Genomic DNA, 18,704 nt, shown 5'->3' with positions numbered 1-18,704 from the left:
TGTCTCATGTGAAAGGCATATCAGGTATCAGTGAGAAAGCAGAGGAACAATTGGGAGAAACAGGATTAAAGTTGGGGTGGCCTCTAGGCTTGTTTGGCTGTGACGACACAGGAAAGCAACAGCCCCCTCATGAGCCTATAACCAAGGCTGGTACTACCTATGAGGAGGATACAGCAGGAAGAGAGTAGGAGGGATGGGCTAGGTCAAGGCTGTGGGTGGCTGCAGGGATGACCTTCCTAAATGAGGAAGGGCTGAGCCACAGGTCAGCCAAAAGGCAAGAGCACCAAAGCTATGGGATGGCTCTATTCCAACAGACTGTCCCAGGTACACTCTCAGCAGACAGGAGTTCATATGGCTCTCTCTCATTCTTTGCCCGCTAACAGACCGGAGAGGCACCCAGAATGTCTGGCCACCCAAATATTCTGGATCTGTGCTACATACATCTTGTCCACCAAAGGCACACTTATGTTGGCATAGTCCAGTTGATTTTTCAGAAAGTCCTTGTGTAGCTATGAGGCTTCTTTTCATTGTTGTGGTGGTAGTGGTAAAATATACATAATATAAAACTTAAGTTCATTGGCATTAAATAGATTCACACTGTTGCGCAACCATTACTATCATGCAACCCCAGAACTCTTTATCTTGCCAAACTGAAACTCTGAACCCAATAAATAATAATTCCCCATTCCCTTCTCCCCAAGCCCCTAGCAACCACCATTCTACTTTCTGTCCCAATGAATTTGACTATTCTATGTACTTCATATAAGTGGACTCGTACAATATTTGTCCTTTTGTTACTGACTTATTTCATGTAGCGTACTGTCCTCAAGGTTTATCTATGTTGTAAGATCCTTTTTTAAGGCTGAATAATATTCCACTATAAGTATATACCACATTTGGTTTATCTACTCATCCATCAATGGACACTTGGGTTGCTTCTATCTTTTGGTTATTGTGAAAAATGCTGCTGTGAACATGGGTATACAAATACTTTTTCGCATCCCATCTTTTAATTCTTTGGGGTATATACCCCGAAATAGAATTGTTGAATCATATGGAAATTCTATGTTTGATTTTTGAGGAACCACCACAATGTTTTCCACAGTGGCGGTACCATTTTATGTTCCCAGAAACAGTGCAAAAAATTCCATATGAGCCTTTATTCCATAGGTTGGGTCTAATCTACCTGCACTCATGAGCTTCCTGTCACTAACTAACGCAGTCCTTCTGGCTCCTGTCAGGCCACTCACTTTTCAACATACACTTGCAGCTCCCCTAGAGATATGGTATGCTCCCACTGCTTTCCTGGACTCTGGCAGACTCCTTTGGTTTTTTGGCAGAGCCTCTCCTTTTGCACCCACAGCTCCTATCTGTCTGGGGCTGGCAGCCTCCCTGGGTGAGAGTTGGGGCTCTGCAAAATGCCCAGTGTGACACCTACACTGAGGAATGCACACCTAGTGGGATCAGAGCCACCCGTGGTTAAAGCCGCGATGTGGAAACCCCAGCTTTGTCATCCTCTCTACTCCAACGGCAGCCACCCCTTTGTCCCATACAGATACCCGTCCCAATTGCCCTTTCCCTGCCTTATTCTTAAGCATCTTATTTTCCACTGCAACTGATCACACCTGAAAAAATAACTGGACAAAAGTATTTCATCTTGAAAATAAATATTTTCAGGATCCATTTGGAAACTCCCCCAAAAAGGAATATAAGGGAGTTAAGATAAATTTTGGGGGTAGAGGTCAGAATAGAAACCTTCTTATATTCCTCCACCAGTAAAGACAAATGGTTAAGGCCTCTCATACAGCCTCTTTGTACAAATCAGAAAACAGTGCCCTTTTTGGATCAGGTGGGCAGCTCAGCTAAAAGGCAGAATATTGCGCAAATGACAAATTATTTTGTGCCAATGATACGAAGGTACATTCTCTGGGCACATTCAGCTTTGTGGGTGCATGGCTTGGTAAACAGGTGCCATCTCTTCCTCCAGATCCTGGAAGGTACACAGCTTTGTAAGAAGAGCTGGTGCTGATTTTCAGCTCCTACTTGTCTGCAGTGCCAACCACAGGGGTAGTACTGGCTGCTGATGAGTCTAACATCATTCCCAAAATGATGCCATCACCAGATTGTAGACAAGACATTTACAGATCACGCTGGCAGAAAGATTTTCTTTGAAGACCATAATCTGAGGGTCTATTTACTATTCACCTAGTGATCTAAGAGTAGACAAAGCTCCCCATGCATCAGGCAGAGGGCAGCCCAGACACCATGGGCTATCGACCTGACATACCCCACCAAACACCGAAGCCACAGCCCTCGTCTCTCTCATCAGGTTACACACATGCACGTCAGCACACACACACACAGCCACACATAGCATCTCACCTGAGCCACCTCTTCAAAGTCATCGTGCCTCTTCTGCAGGGCCCGTGCTCGATGCAGGGACTTCCCAACCCCTGTATGTTTGCTGAGAAAGGCCTCACCATGGTTTTCAATCCAGTCCAACACCTGGTCAGAGGAGGAAGACAGAAACAATGACTTTCCAGCAGAAGAGAAGTGACAATATACGTGAGTCCCCATCCCAATCAAAAGCAACAGCCCGGGTGGAAATGTAGATGCCACTGTGGATACAGGGGATGTCATTACTGTCATTGGCAATATAACAATCTCACTCTTAACTAAAATTTCTTAGTCATAATTAGTCCATTATTTTAAACAAGGTACACAGGCTATCAGACGCCGTGTAACCCCCTCACTAACTTTATGCCAGCCACATAAAGTCAGACACATTGGGAGAAAATCGGGCAGTGTCAGATCAGGGCAGTTCCTTGGCCCTCCACCAAAAAATGCTCCTGGCAGTCGTAGCCCGTCATGGGGATCCTGCCTCATGTACTTCTGGGACTCTCTTCCTAATCTTAGAAATTAGGAATCAGCTATGCTCAAGCTAGCTGATCACCAGGACAACTGCCCTCTCTGGCTTCTTTCCACCTCTCTCCTCCAATCAACACTAACCAACCGACCAAATAAAGTCTCTGCATCCTTAAGGCCTTTAGCATCCACGATTCTCCTGGGAAGCAGTAGAGATTCCATGTCCTTCCAGGATTAAGATCTAGTGATTTGGCCTCAAGATATTTTTCTTTAGAGAAGCCAGAACAGAGGTGGCTAGAGCAGTAGAGAGATGAAGGAGGGATACTGAGAAGGTGAAAAAATATGTTGTCTTAAGGGGCACTTGATGGGGAGTGGAAACTCCTTAGTAAAAGCCTTGAAATGTAGGGAGGACCAAAGCCTCTAATACCCATTTTGCATTTACTCAGATGGCCTAACAAAAACACGTGAGAAGGGAAGCAGTTCATCTTCTGGTCTCTGAAGAATTGATGCTCAATAAATCAGTTGGCCAAAATCAAATCAGAATTATAGTACAGGCACACCTGTTACAGATCCTGCTAAGACTCAACTGAGTCTACTCTGCTCCTACCATACTAAAATTTAACTGAACATTTGATTAATAATATACTGGCCTTCTCAGGTTTTAGAAGTACTTTGGGAAAATGATTTAGATGAAGTAGGCTTATTTAAAAGGATGCTTTAACTCATTCTTCTGTTTCCTCTACAGATTGCCCTTTGGCCAGCAGATAGGCCAAATCATTCAATGGACTATAGGTATGGAGTTCTAGCTCTACAGAATCTAGCCTTTGGCTTCACTTCCTCTGACATTTGAGATAAATCAATACCTGCAGTCATACAAAGTATGGAAGCCTTCAAAGTCCTCAGTAACAGTATCATGAGGCCCACAACAAGATGGTATTAGTTTGGAGAAATATACATATGAATATATTAATGAGGTTTAACAAACATCCACTTAATAAAGCTGAAAGGTCAGGTAATCGTCCATTAAAATGAAGAAAAGGCCTTTAAAAAAATGACTTTATCTAAACATTGGGTGGAGAGATTTTAAACACTTTATATAACCAATTTTGGCAATAAATATTTTCTTAAATTCTGGAGGCACATCTGAAAAGAAATTGCAGTAGTAAATTAACTGTATTTTTACCTTTTGCAAATGCTGAAAAGCAGCCCTGAAAGGAGCTCTAAATGTTCCTTTCTTAGAAGAAAAAATTCTAATTTCCTTAGAATTACGCACAGTGAACTTTCAACAACAAAAAAATCAGGAGAGTGCATTTGTACTTGAATTGCCACAATTTGATCCCACAATTCTCTATTGTAATGGGGATAATGAGTATCAGCATGCAAGGTCAAAGATAAGCAGTTCTAGTAGCAAATTTTCCCATATATTGTATACTATGGATAGTGAGGTTTTAAAATTTTTATGTATATTTAAACTTTTATTAATCCCCTTTTCAGAATGAATTGAAGCTTGGGGATAATTTTTATATACAAAAGAGCTGTCTTGCAGCCTTCATGAATGCTTGGGAATTTATGACAGATTTTTGGATTACAATTTTTTTTTTTAATTTAGTTTTGAGCAGTTAAGTGTGACTTGCTTGTCCAGCACTATTTTCATGAATATTACTTTACTTCATATATTTTTTTTATCTCTAGCTTTAATAAAATTGGTTATTTTCAGGCAAATTAGTTAAAGAAGAATGCTTTTCATTCACTTGTTGACAAATGGTTCGCTTTTATACTCCCTGGGAGTAATTTCAAAACTTTTAAACTTTTTTTTAAAGCAATTTGTTTTAAGTTCTTTTGCTTTGTTTAAGTTCTTTTGCTTTCTTTAAAATGTTGATTCATTTTCAGTTAGTGACAGTTTCCTTAATTAGCTCTACTTTAACCACTTAAAAAATCCATTTATTTAATATTTGAGAGGCTTGTACTTAGTTTAAACATAACTTTGATTGCTCTGTGATGTTACATTGCCTCCATTTAGTCTAGCTTCTGCCATTAAAACCAAAGCTGTGGGGAAAACATGTGCCACCTCAATGAGGATTCAGGAACTGCATGGAAATCAATTTAACAGATAAAAAAAAAAAGCAAGTGATTTAAGAACTGAACAAAATTACTTTAGTAATACACAGAAACCAAAAAAGTCCCCAAGGATAGGTAAACGTAATCAATATATGAGCTATTGGTTAAAATGCTGATTTTTGACTCTTGTATGCTTGATACATACACATTTAGACCACATGTTCTCTTAACCCTGATTCCATGTCCCCCCAACCTTGGGAGTACAATCCAGCTTCCCACATAGACAGGACAGCAGAGATGTGCTTCTGAGCAGACACCAGCAACGCCTGACAATTATATTACACACCATAAATTAATGTGCAGCATTTGAAGTGTGGATAGCCTGGCTTTGGAAATTCTGGTGAGTTCCAGACTCTGAACAACACTGGTTGAAGAATAAATTGCATTTCTGGGCAAATCCTGGACCCTACCAAAGTATATGTACCTATCAAGGTATTCTCTATTAGCAACCCCTGCTTAATTTCTCTCCTCTATAAGATTTTATTTAAAATATCCAATTATCAGTTATAATTAAGATAGTACAGGATGATAATTATACTTATTAATGGCTTTGAGTTGGTATTTAAGAGTTTCCGACATAGGAGAATTTGTCTTTTTTTTTTCTGAGGGGTCTTCAGGAAGCAGAGAAGCATGTGTGGGGTATAAATATTCACACATTCAAACAGATCTTTATTAGATTTATTATGCCCTAGTTCTGGGCACGAGGATAGCCCAGGGTATGGTATTAAACCAGGCAGGCATGGCCCTAACTCCAGAAATTCAGTCTATGTGGGTAACAAGCACTAGACTCCAAATCACACAATGCGTCATTAATTGCGATGGTGAGAAGTGCCAACCATCAGGTGCGCCCTAGCTGGGGATTCGGGGAAGGCCCCTCTGAAGTGAGGTTTAGCTGAGACCCGAGAGCAAATAAGACCTAATCAAGTTCAGAATGAAGATCAGCATGGCTTGAGTAAGGGGTAGGTAGGAAATGGGCCTAAAGAAGACAGGAACCAGATGATGCTGAGGCCCGGTATACCGAGTCAGGTTCCAGTTCATCCTAAGAGCCACTGAAAGCCTGCAGGGAGGAGAAAGACATCATCAGATGTGCATTTAAAAATTATGGTTCTGGCTGCTTTGTGAAGAATCAGTTGGAAGAAGGTAAGAACAGAGGTGGGAAAATGGTAGGTTAGTGTAGAAATCCTGACAAGAGATTATGGTGGTTTACACAGGCCAATGGCAGTATCTGTGGAGAGACAGGTTTGAGTAATACTTAGGGGAAAGAATGGCTAGAATTTGGTGACTGGGTATGATGGTGATGAAGAGGCAGGTGGAAGGCTGACTCCTAAAGGCATAGCTTGAATAACTGCATGGAAGGAGGGACTGGTCATTGGTACAGAAGCAAACGAGGTAAGAGGGATAGCACAGAGATGATACATTTTTCTTAAGTTTTTTTTTTCCCAATTTTGATACTCATGCTCTGGTTTTGATAAATGACAGTTTTGCCTCTGAACTTGAGTGGGAAGTAGCACCCAATGATAGTTGTCAGATTCTGACGAGATGTGCCTTTAGTTTCAAAGAAGCAATTTTATACACTGAAGTTTAAAAATAAATACAATGTTAATATAGCTGGATCCTAATAATAAAAATTAGGGATACCAAATGCATTCGAAGAACACAAACCAAGGCTTAAATGGAATTAACCCACACATTCTTGAAGGAACATTTCACTGGGACATAGTTTTTGAGAAGCCCCTTAATCTGACATGCAGACTCCTCTGTGGCCGGGCCCACCTCACTTTCAACGCCCCCTCCAATGAGTTCCTACCTCACTCCTAAACATCCCAAAAGCTGCTGCTCACCTCCTGAGATTTGCTGTCACTATGTTTAACTTCACTTGAAATGTCCATATTTTTTTTCTCCCTATATCCACTTCCCAGACTCCTTTCTATTCATTCTTTAAGCACCATCTCAAAATCATTGGTTTTGGAAAGCCTTTTCTCTTTAATAACCCACCCAGGCTAGGGTGGTGTCACTCTTCTCCCATTCTGTTCCACAATTACTGCCCACAGGCCTGTGTCCCCGACTAGACTTCAGCCTCCTTGTGATTGCCGGACACAGTGTGGTACTCAGCACAGACCGATTTGCTTAAGACATGTCGAACTGAACTCAACTAAAACTCATCCCCCCAACACACAGCTTTGGTGTGAACGTTTCCAGCTCCATACTCCCACCGTAACTGTCTTAGTACCTCTCTCAGTCTGCACTCGACATTCTTTCTTTGTGTGTCCCCACCCTCTACACTGCCCCACGTGGCAGGTAGTTAGTTTCTGAAGGGGTATGGGGTTCTTACATTGTATCCTACCCTTTATCCTGCCCCTGCCCCTAGCATCTCTGCCAGCACCGCACATGCAGGAGATACCCAATGTCCATACGTAGCCATGAATTGTCAAGTGCAAATACGGCTGAGGCTCCAGCCCTATTGTCTCTGGAGCTGTGCTACCCCATTCAGCAAGAGGCATGATCGATCTTTGCCCTGTCATTGGAATAATAATCCAAACAAGTCCGAAACTCCTCACCACTACAGCAGGCAGACAGTCTGGTAAACAACTTGTAAAGCTCCTCCTCCTTTTTTAAGCCCCAAATTTTCAAACAAAAATTAGTCCTTTCCCAGAACAGCTTTTTCCAAGAGAGATACTCACATCCTGAACCAGATTTGGGAGCCAATCTAACAGCCATTATGCATAATTCCCTAATCACCCCCTTTCTTCCTCATTTAATTGTGTTTATTCCTACCAGCATACAATCAAGACAGAACACTTTTCAGGGGAAGAGACAGTCCTTTCTATCTGCTAAGGAGAAGAGAAAAAGTCCTTTTGAAGAGAAGAGCTGATATTTTCTGAACAGTGGCCATGAATACAACTAAGTTAATGGGAGAAAATCAAGGGCCTAGCTGCTTTCTGTTCTGGGCTCTCATTTTCTGGATTCTTCTAACATGATGGAATCTTAGTGTTAGAGGAGACCCCAAGGGTCACCCAGCCCAGTGCGGGAGGCCCCTGCACTTAGAGACCACCACCTTTAGAACAAAGTTTTAAGTTGGTTTCTAAGCTCCACTTACATATAAAAGTGTTCTAAGTTCCTAAAACATCCTAACAATGTGACACCAACATGATTATCCTAACGTATAGACACCATCCTTGGGGTCAAGAGGAACCTGGTTCTTGTCCCTGCTCTGCCCCTAACCACTTGTGACCCAGCCAGGTGTGTGCCTTCTCTCTAGACCTCACTGCCTTAATTCAGGATGCTGGATCAGCATCCCCAAATCTCCTTCCAACTCAAATATTTCCTGATTTTATTATACTGAGGGTACGGCAGCTTCTCTCCTTGGAAAAAGAAACTATGGTTTCTAGGCCACACTAGGCCACAGCATGCTGCTCATCGTCGCATCTACGCTATCTCACACAACCCCGGGAAGTGAGAGTTATTATCTCCATGTTTGGATGAAGAAAATGAGTATCGGAAAGGTTAATTAACTCACCTGAGCTTACATAGCTAAAAAATAGTGGAGTCAGGATGCGAACCCAAGTGGTTCTGGCAGCCACACTACCATCTAATACCCACACCCCATTCAAGCTTTGCCATCTGTCCCAACACTGACTTTTAGAGCAAAAGGGTGTAGACCAGAAGCATGTGTTGTATTTAGTTGTCCTTTTAATCTGGAATAGTTCCTTAGGCTTCCCTTGATTTTCCTGCCTTTGACACTATAAACAGTCACAGGGCTATTACTTTATAAAATGTCCCTCAGTTTGGATTTGCCTGATGTTCTCCCATGACTAGAATCAGGAATATCACAGAAATGATTCTTGTTCTTCCCACTGCATTCTATCAGGTGGGATACAATTTCAGTTTGTTCCATCACTAGAGATGTTAACTTTGATCACTCGATTAAGGTGGTGTCTTGCAGCCTTCTTCACTGCAAAAGTTTCTCTTACTCCCTTTGTAAATAAAGATTTGGGGGAGCTACTTTGAGACCATGTAGGTGGTGGATTTTATGATATGCCATAAAGGACTTTTTACAACTGCTGGGAGTGTCACCCGAAGGCAGATAGCCTTCAGTTCTCAGTCCCCTTTGAGATTATTACCTTTGACTGAAGACAATAGCTTTGCCTGAGGTTATACCCCTTTTTCAGGCTGGCCTGTATACATTGTTGAACTCCACTATATAAAGACCCAGTTTTCTTTCCCCATCCTGGGACAGCTCTGAATTGTCACCCAATCTTCAGAATGCCCCAAAGATGGCTGAGGATTCCCTGGAATGACACTGCAGCTCAACTTCATCCACTCTCTAATCTTCTTCCATTCCCTTCCTCAGGGTCAATTCCAAGACCTAGTAAACTTCCTCTGGCTAGCCCCCTGTGTAGACCCCTACTCACCCTGTTTAGACTCCAGTCCTCTAAGCTGGGCTGTCCTCCCTTTATAGATGTGCTCCTCGCTCCACCCAGGCTGTGACACTACATACCACAGCCCTTACCTCTCGTGGATGGCCTCCTTAATCTGCCAGTCTGTACCTATGTCAGGCCATCCTCTGATATAGAACCTCTACTCACTTTGCTTGGGCTACAAAATCCTGCGCCAGGCTGTCCCTACACAAGACTCCCTCCTTGCTCACCCTGGACCATCCTTCCTTGAGGACTCCCAGTACTAGGCTGCCCTCCAGAGCCACCCTTAGCAACTCAAGCTCTGAATCCCTGGCCACTAAAGCCCTCCCACCCTGCAGAGATGCCTACCTTGTTCAGCCCCACTTTAGAGGAAGACAGCATCCTCACTGGAATGCCCCCGGGCTCACGGATCTCCATTGCAGTCTTCTTTTCTAAACCTCCCTTTGTCTGCCCAGCCTCTAAATTGCAGAATTTCCGAGGGCTCAGTTCTGGACCTCTTCCTTTTCTTCTCTTGCACCATGGCTTTCAATATCATCTGTGTGCTGGTAATTTCCATATTCACCATTCCAGCCCTAATTTCTCTCCTGAGATTGAGACTGTACCCAGCTGTCTACTCTTCCTGTCCAGTTTGACATATAATGATAATGGGTACCTCACACTTAATGCATCTGAAACAGAACTCTTTATTCCCTTCTGCCTCCTCTCCTAGTCTTCCCCGTCTCAGCAAAAGGTACTACAGTTCACCTAACTGCTTAGCCACAAGCCTGAGAGTCTTTCTTGTTGACTCTTTCTTGTACACCATTTCTACCACCACCACCCTAGTCCAAGCCACCTTCTTTCCTCACTCACCCCAGCAGCCCTCTGAATGGTCTTCCTCCTTTCACTCCTGCGGTCTCCATCCACACAGTAGCTACACCTATTTCTTCAAACATAAATCAAATCATGACACTCCATTTATTGAAACTATCATTGTTTCCTATCACACTTAGAAAATCCAAATTCTCTCCATAGCTTATAAGGCTTGATTTGATATGGACCCAGCCCACTTCTCCAAACTTCTTACCCGCTTTTTTCTGCTATCTGTTCACCAGCCACTCTGGCCATGCTCCCATTTTTGTGAATGTACCAGCTCATTCCAGCTTCAAGGACTTTGTAGGTCCCATTTCACGGACCTGGAACCTCTTCTTATACACATCCCGTGGCTCATTCATTCAGCTCTCTGCTCATACGTCACTGGCTTTCCCTGTGACATATTACATATTTGTGGTGGTGTTTTCTCGCCACTTCCTGTGTAAGCTCCGTGTGAGCAGGGCTTTTTTTGGTTCACTGCTGTGTTCTCAAAGAGCATTTGCTGAATAAATGAGTGAATGAACTCAATCTAATTTGAGAACTTCCTGTGTGATAAAGGACAAAAACCATTAAAAAAAAAAAAATGGAGAGGTTTTGCAAATAGTTGTGGAATCAGAATCCCAACTCTTCTGATTTCCTCATCTGGCTCTCTGATCAATCATTTTATTTGAAATCAATTATTAAGTTTTTGTCACTATTTGATCCAAAGCGAAGTAAGCAAAATGTTTTGTTGTTTTAAGTAAATGGAAGAATTTCTCCTTTTCAGCACCCGCCTCCAAGCCCCCAGCCTCCTCACTCCTTAGAAAGCCATTATTCGAAGGCCAATGAAGGAGAGGTTATGACGCAGGTGTCTACAAACATTTTGACCTGTTAAAGGCTCAGGTACACACGATGTGTGAGAGCACCCAGGACAGTCCAACAAGTCACTGTTTCTGTCTCCTCACAGAGCACACTGAGCGTTAATTCTGAAGGGGAACAGCCCATAAACTGCTAGTCCCACCAGGATAGCAAGTGGGAGCCACTTGAAATGCTCAGTTACCAGCAGTTCGTTTTCTATTCCCTCTTTGGAACAAGTATGATCAAAATAAATGCCCTGCTTTATGGTAGGAGAAGTCATCAGAGTTTCAGCTGCCTTCCTCCTTTAGGCCCCTCCACTCCCAGCCAGCCCACATTTGTCCCTTCCCAACAGAGGAGGCTAAAGTGACTAGAACTCATCGTGTCCTTGGTCCCTCCCTGAGTGAATCTCCTCACACTGGTACCTTGATGTTTCTTTATGGTGTCACCACACTTTTCATCACTGAGGCTGAAACCCCTTAAGTCAGAGGTTCTCAAACTTTAGAATGCTTAAGAATCACCTGGGGTTCTTTTTAAAACATAGACACCATCTTACGCACAGATTCTGAACCAAAAAAATTTGGAATAGGGCCAGATAATCTGTGTTTTTACTAAGCTCCTCATTCTGCTCAGATGATTTTAATGCTAGGGGTCCAAGGACCACACTGTGAAAAATACAGCTCAATATTCACACTTCAAACCTCCTTTGTTTTCTGTAACAAAATGGACAGTGATTTCCAGTGATTTTTTTTTTCATAAATGCTCTCAAATCTACCCTTGCTCCATCACCCCAGTTCATGCTTTGTGGCCACACCATGAATATGGCTCCCAGGATCTTCCCACTCCAATCCAGTCCCCACATCAAAATACCTCAGACCTTCACTCTGACTGCCTGTTTCCTATGCTCAAAATCTTTCAATAGCTTCCCACTAGTTATAAGTGTGAGTCTTTTATCCTTCAGCCTAGTATTCAAGGCTCTAGCATGTTGAGATCAAAGACATGCTGAGCATAGGGGTTATTAGAAAGAAGTGACTCTGGATGGTGACTGTCTTGTCATTTGTTAACAATAATAAAAAGGAAATGGGGACATTAAAAGTGGATCAAGAAAGCCCTGAGGTTCAGTAACTCCTGGGAAGGAACTTCTCACTGCCTCCCAGGCCCTGCCAGCCTCCCGGCCCTGCCTGATGGAGGCACCCAGGTCCTCCTTGGAAGGTGCTCACTGTGGAAAGACCACTCTTCACTCAGAAAAGTGTTTGTATTCAGAAAATAAAGATAAGTAGCACAGGAGATGGCCATGGTGGTGAAAGGAAGAGAAGAAGGCAGAAAGTAGGGCCAAAAGGAACGAGGTGGGGTGCAGAGTGTGGCGAGGTACTAGGAGTCCATGAAATACTCTGGCAGGAGAGTCTGAGTGTGTCAGAGGCAAGCCTCTAAAGCTCCTAGCCAACCCTGCTAATTCTAGCTGGAGAACACAGAGGACAGGAACAGACCCTTCGGTACCAGCCTCCTACCATGAGGAGAGAAATGGAGGCCTCCCTCTACGATCAGTGACACCAAAGAGGCAGAAGGGATGATGTCCTTATCTTTACTCCAATCAGAAAGCAATCCTGAGAAGCGGAGCTCTCCCTTTCTACCTCCCCAATTCAACTGAGTCTCAACGTTGCTCTTTCTGGGCATTCACTCTGCCCAAAGAATCATCTGTTATCTACTTGAATATACTTGAATGACTGGATTATCACCATCAAAACTTAATTGAGAACTTTAATACTGCTAAATACTACCATGGACAAGTGGATATTATCTACAAAGAAAAGCATCAGCAATGCTGAGTTAACATAATTATGACAGTGAAAACCAAATAAGAATGGGTAGTGTCTGTTTTAGGGAAATTTGTGCAAGATAAATAACTGAAGAGGGCACTTTATAATGATGGAACAGATGGAAAATTGTGCTTGAGTATAAGTAGGACTTGGTCTTACTGGACAGACAGTTTGAGCATGAATCTCTGGTGTCAGAGGCTATATACATAACCTGGGGCAAGTCTCATCCTTTGGGACCAAGTAATCCATCAGGGCCCTTTGGGTAATAACATTCCAGCACTAAATCATAAACCCCTCAAGGGCAGGGGCTGTGTCTCTCTGCATTTCCATCACCTAGCATAGTGCCCAGGGCTTAGCAGAGAGGCTAAGAGCCTGGACCTGGTGGGTTTGAATTCCTGTTCTGCAAAACTAAAGGGCAAGCTTACTTAACCTTCCTAAGCTTCAATTTCCTCATCAGTAAGGTAGAGACCAAACTATCACTTGGAAGATTAAATAAGAAACGGCATGTGAAGGAATTAGATGTTCAAACATATTTACTCATAAAGATGATGAATCCTGAGCTCTGAACACTAAAACTTTTATAGACACAATTAATCCCAGTAACAAAATCTCAGGGCTGGAATCTCTCTGATGTTTGAATCCTCTCCCCAACATACCCACCAAGTACCAGTTCAAATTTTGAATGGTTCCCCCTTGTGTGTGTGTTCCCAGATCTACCTGAGACTAAGCCCTGAGTTTTTTCCTTCTTGGATGCTTTAATCTTTCCTTCTTCTAGGAGGAGTTAATTTTTAGATCCATCATCATTCTGGTCACTTTTTTCTAACTAATCATTCTGTGAGCAACACAAAGCACTCATCTTTTATTATGCAAAGCTGTCAACTGGATTATACCATGCCTGACCTGCTTTAGTATGATTAAGGGTCTACAGTCACTATGGTTAATAAAAGATTGAATAACTGGAGTTTTCAAAAATTACTCTCAAATCCTTTTTACACATTCTTGGACAGGCAAGAGCTGACATAGTAAAAGCTGTAATTTTCCATGTGAGGATACAGAAAAACTGATAGAAACAGGTGAGATTCATTTGTAATACAAGAACTACGGACTTTAATATTAATACATTCATTCAGAATGGAAAGTCACTGAGTCACAGAAATTCTGCTATCACTGCCCCTCACTAGCACACCTGACTGGACTGCTTAAAAGCAAAAGACACTATTTTTAAGGGAGGGTATTAAAGCCTTAACATGTCAATGTCCCACACACACCTCTAGGACTACTCATAAGCCTTCCAGTCTTACCTCCCGCTTTGGCTGCCAGAAGCAGGGATCTAGTTAGACCTCCTCTTCTCTATCCCCTGGCTAAAACTTAACTCTCTGCTTTCTGGCCTTCCCCAGGAACACCATCCCCACCTCCTTTGCTTGAGCTCCAAGGACCAATGCAAATCCCACCACAAACAGGGAACTTTCCCTGCTCTGATTCTACCAGCCCATTGTTGTTTTGCTTCGTTGGCCTGAACTAGATACCTGTGTGCCATTCAAATGTCCTTAGGTGTATATGTCTTCTCCCAGCCAGAAATCTCCAACTCCTAGCACAGGGCCTTGCACACAGCAGGTATTCTAAAACACCTTATAATTTATTCTTGCACAAAATGGAAAGAGAAGAAAAAGAGAAGCAGAACAAGATGGCCTCCAAAGAGTGCTCGAAATGGTTGTTCTGGCTATGAAATAATGGGATAGAATTTGCATCCACTAGAAAGAACAAGAATTTAGCTATCCCTTGTTCTTCTCGCCACAAAGTCTGGTCTATCTAAGCTTGGAAGTAGTCCTTTACATCCGTAAGAAGCCACAGGAATTAGGGGAAAATAAGAAACAGAGGTGGATATCAAAGGATGCTATCATGGAGTGCTTTTTCAGCTGTTGCTCAGTACTGTCCCACTCTAAACCAGAAAAACAATAGTATTGAAAATAATTGCATGAGCAATACCATGGCAGGTGTGCCCCATTCATGCCTTTCTGCAGCTGAATGAACCCAAGTTCCAGTGCGATCCTCAGAGATTTAGTTCCACTGTCCCCAAGCCCAGCAGGGAAGAGAAAGCGGAACGTACACGTGTTGGGACCCAAGGGAGGACTACCACAGAGATGATGTGTCAGGCCGATTCTCACTGCAGATGTTTAAATGCAATCTCATTTTCAGTGGTGTCTATCTTTGGTTTTCATCTCTCTGCTTTTACTCTGCTTTGGCCTCTTAAAGGACAAAGCATTCCTACTTGGGCAAAGACCACACCCCGGAATGGCAATGGAACGAGGAGTTAGGCACGCACTGTCTTTTTCCTTTCCGTCTCTTTCCTCGCCTTCCTCTTTTTTTTTCTCCTCCTGTCTCAAGTATGTCTGTTTTTCTCCCTTTGTCTTTAAATCTCTCTCCCTTTCTTTTTCTTCCCCCATTGTCTATCTCTGTCTCTCCTTCTCCCTCCCTGTTTCAGGGCGTATATACATGTCCGTCTGTCTGTCATTCTCCCCTGTATGTTAAGTACACATGTGTGCTTCTCGTCTCTCTTCCAGTTCTCCTTCTCTGTCTTCCCGGCTCCTCTCTCATGTGGCTTTTTCTGTAGAACGCTGGCCTGGGAGCCAGAAGACCTAGCTACTGAATCTAGCACTATCATTAACTGGCTGTGTGGTTATGGCCAGAGTTACTTTACATCTCAGGGTCTCAACTTCGTCGACCGTAGAGTAGGTTAGACTGTATTCTCTTCCAGGTCCTTGACAGATTTTATCATTGAATAAAATGGAACTCAGCAGACCCATGAAATAGTCACTGTTGTAAAAAACAAGAGAATCATGCTGAGGGTCTCCAACAGCACGAGCACCAGGGGGCGCCCGAGTACCACTCAAAGAGAATGTGACCAACAACCCAGACAACATTAATGGAGGATTTACTGCATGCTAGGCAGGCGCTGTGCCAAGCCCTGTACTCGTATATTACTCAGTCTGATGAGATAGGTTCTATGAGTGTTCCTACTTTAGAGATGAAGAAATTGAAGCACCAGAGGTGAGGAAACTTGCTCAAGGTCACACAGCCAAGATTTGTCACAGCAAGATTGAAACCCAGGCCGTCTGACTCCAGAGCCCATGCCCTTATCTGTGATTCTGTATCGCCCCAGCCACTGACGCTTGCTCACAAGCTTTCCACTTAGGCTGCTGAGTAAACATCTCTGGATGCCAGAAGTGCTCAGGTGTTTTAGATCCAGACTATATGGTTCAATCAATTCTCTCCTCCTTCAAGACACCAACTCTGACTTCTCACACCTCTGCCTATAACTGTTTCATCAATACTCTATTGCCCTGCACACTGACAGGCATGCTCTCATAGAACTGTCCTACATATTTTCAAATGTGTATGTCGTATTCCATTCTGACTAACCAGGCACCTTGTCAGAACCCAGTGAAGTGCTGGGCCAACTGCAGAGGCCCAAACTTGCTGAATAACTGCTGAGCACTGAGGGTATGTCCCTGTGTCCTCTTCCTGGGCTGTAAATACCTGGAACTTCAAGACTTTCACATCACAATTTTTGCAAGCGGACTCCAGCTACTCACCAGCAACTGCTGAATGTGTTGGGAGGGGGGTTAAATGATGTTTACATCACAGAAGCAGAAACTGGGGTCTTCCAATGATAATTTCAGCTGAAGCAGGAATATAAAGAGAATCCCAGATTTATACCAGACACAGCTAAGAGCTGTAAGGGGCACAGAGAGGAAGAAGCCATGGTTTCTACTCTCAAGAAAATACTAGAATAGAAGAGATGAAGCACGCAAAATCAAAAACGATAAATATGTAAATTTTCTGGGAGTCGGGAGACCAAATGCCAAGTCCTTCAGTCTAACTGCTGAGAGCATTGTCTGGCACACTTCTGAAGTGCCAGCTCAGACATATATCAGGCACTAATGGCTGCTTGGGTGGCAGGTAAACATTTGAGATCATCACTAGGTTTGTAGCCCTTGTTCTCACATTTTTCTTTGTACGTTTGTCCGAGTCAGATACATGATGAGATAAAGAATGAGTGGGACAATGGGTGAATGGAGTAATGTTCCCAAAAGCCATATTCACATAATCTGAAAAGAACAATGGATTTAACCACCTTGGGGCATTCAGTTCTCATGGGAAATCCAAACCCCCATTGTGTCCACCTAATAATCTGCTTGCTCTTCCTCAGTGCCAACAATTTGATTTGTACAGTAGAGATGAATTAATTGGGTGTCAATTCCAGAAATGGTCTCATTTTTAAGAGTATGATATAGAATAGCCACAGGTAGAGTTCCATTATAACTTTTCCTAGCTTTAGTGTAGGAATGTCACACTAACCACTCCATTGCAACATTAAGATGTCACAGGAGCCATAGCAGAGTCTGATAACAGTTCAAGTCTGTTGGCCTCTTGCCCCTCTGCAGTACCCATCCTAGTACAACAGCCATGAAAACAGAAGAAAGACAAAGAGCACACCAAGGAAGCTGCATGATCTGTAGCCTGGATAGTCTTCCCAAGTCACTCAGAGTTCACTGAAATAGTAGTACCCCCTCTGTGTGCCTCCAGAGGCTGCCACCTCCCTCTGTCTCAATCACAGATGGACTCCGTGCTCTCTCGTGCACAGAAATGATATATTTCTCTGGACAGCTCCAGATGGCAGGAGTAGGCAACTGATTCATTTGCTTCCCCATTCCCAGCAGGCCCCACACTAGTTTCAGCGTTGGGGCCAGCACATAAGCAGTGCCCATCTCTCCTGAGGCTTAGACATTACCTCTGATGACTCAATCATTGCCCCAGCTGAGAAGGGGAGCTGCAGGGGAGTTAGGGCAGCCTGAGAATGGGAGACACTCCTGAAGGCTACGTACTACTGACCTTATGGTGAACCCTTCCTCAGAGGGTGTCACAGCCAGCACCAGGGCCCCTCCCAACAACAGCTGTGAAGAGAACGAACCAATGTGTCTGACAACATGTCCAGTTGGCTCTCAATTTTTCATGCATATTTTGATATGCTTTCAGATTACACCTGGTCAATATCACAGAAGGCATGAAGGGAGAGTAAAATATAGTATTTTACAGGTATAATCTTGAAACTGTGTGGGGGTCCCAGAAAAAAACCCTGCCTCTCATAGTGAACCAGCAGGGAGATGACACTAAGCCTCGATCTCAGTACCCAGGTCCCAGCCAGCAGCCCCCTTAGTCCTTAGAGCAAAGCCTTCAGGAATCCTCAGGGAAACAGAAAGCGTGAAGGGTGAAGGATGGGTTATTTCATCTAAAAGGGCACTTGCGGCAAGGCTGTCCTTATAAAATAAAAAATGTAACCATATCTTTGTTATCCATAATCAAGGAAAAAGCTATGACTGGTATAATAATGCAAAAGAACAGAATAAGCCAGAAATAATCTCTAATTATGGAGCATACAGTCATCAATAGCCCATGTTTTTAATGTGGTTTCCCAAGTCCAGTTTTGCCAAAGAATCCCCTAACGGCCCTGTGTCCCACCCAAAACCCCCACTCAAGCAGGCCACTTGCATCCCTAATTAGGAAGTGGGTTCATGTTATGTGGGGTCCAAACCTGACAGTGCTCAGATAACCCTTTGGGCCCTTGGTTTGTCCAGAAAGCTCATGACTAAGTGAGAGGTCAAGCTCTCTCCCAAGAAAACTATGTCAAATGACTGCAAGAAATTACTATTTCTCAGAATGAATTACTACTACTATTTCTCAATATCACAGAGTGAGAAGGCCCAGTCTATAAAGTTGCTTAGGTGAGAAACATGCAATCAAC

At 43.2% G+C, this 18,704-nt stretch overlaps 1 protein-coding gene across 5 annotated transcripts in view; it reads right to left on the bottom strand.

The window, feature by feature from the left end:
* The window catches only part of LOC120586721 (kalirin), a 434,187-nt gene that overhangs the window by 146,471 nt on the left and 269,012 nt on the right, over positions 1 to 18,704 (bottom strand). For all 5 annotated transcript variants that reach the window (XR_005648786.1, XM_039843223.1, XM_039843224.1 and 2 more), the window contains exon 10: positions 2,383 to 2,505. Coding sequence is in view for 4 of the 5 variants with exons in the window: in XM_039843223.1 (XP_039699157.1) it covers positions 2,383 to 2,505 (123 nt within the window). In the remaining variant the exon portion in view is untranslated. The remainder of the gene's footprint in view (positions 1 to 2,382; positions 2,506 to 18,704) is intronic.

Source organism: Pteropus medius, unplaced genomic scaffold, assembly GCF_902729225.1.
Source record: "Pteropus medius unplaced genomic scaffold, Ma_sr-lr_union100, whole genome shotgun sequence".
Taxonomy (NCBI): domain Eukaryota; kingdom Metazoa; phylum Chordata; class Mammalia; order Chiroptera; family Pteropodidae; genus Pteropus; species Pteropus medius.
The sequence above is the reverse complement of the archived record's forward strand: the minus strand, read 5'-3'. Positions and strand labels throughout refer to the sequence as shown.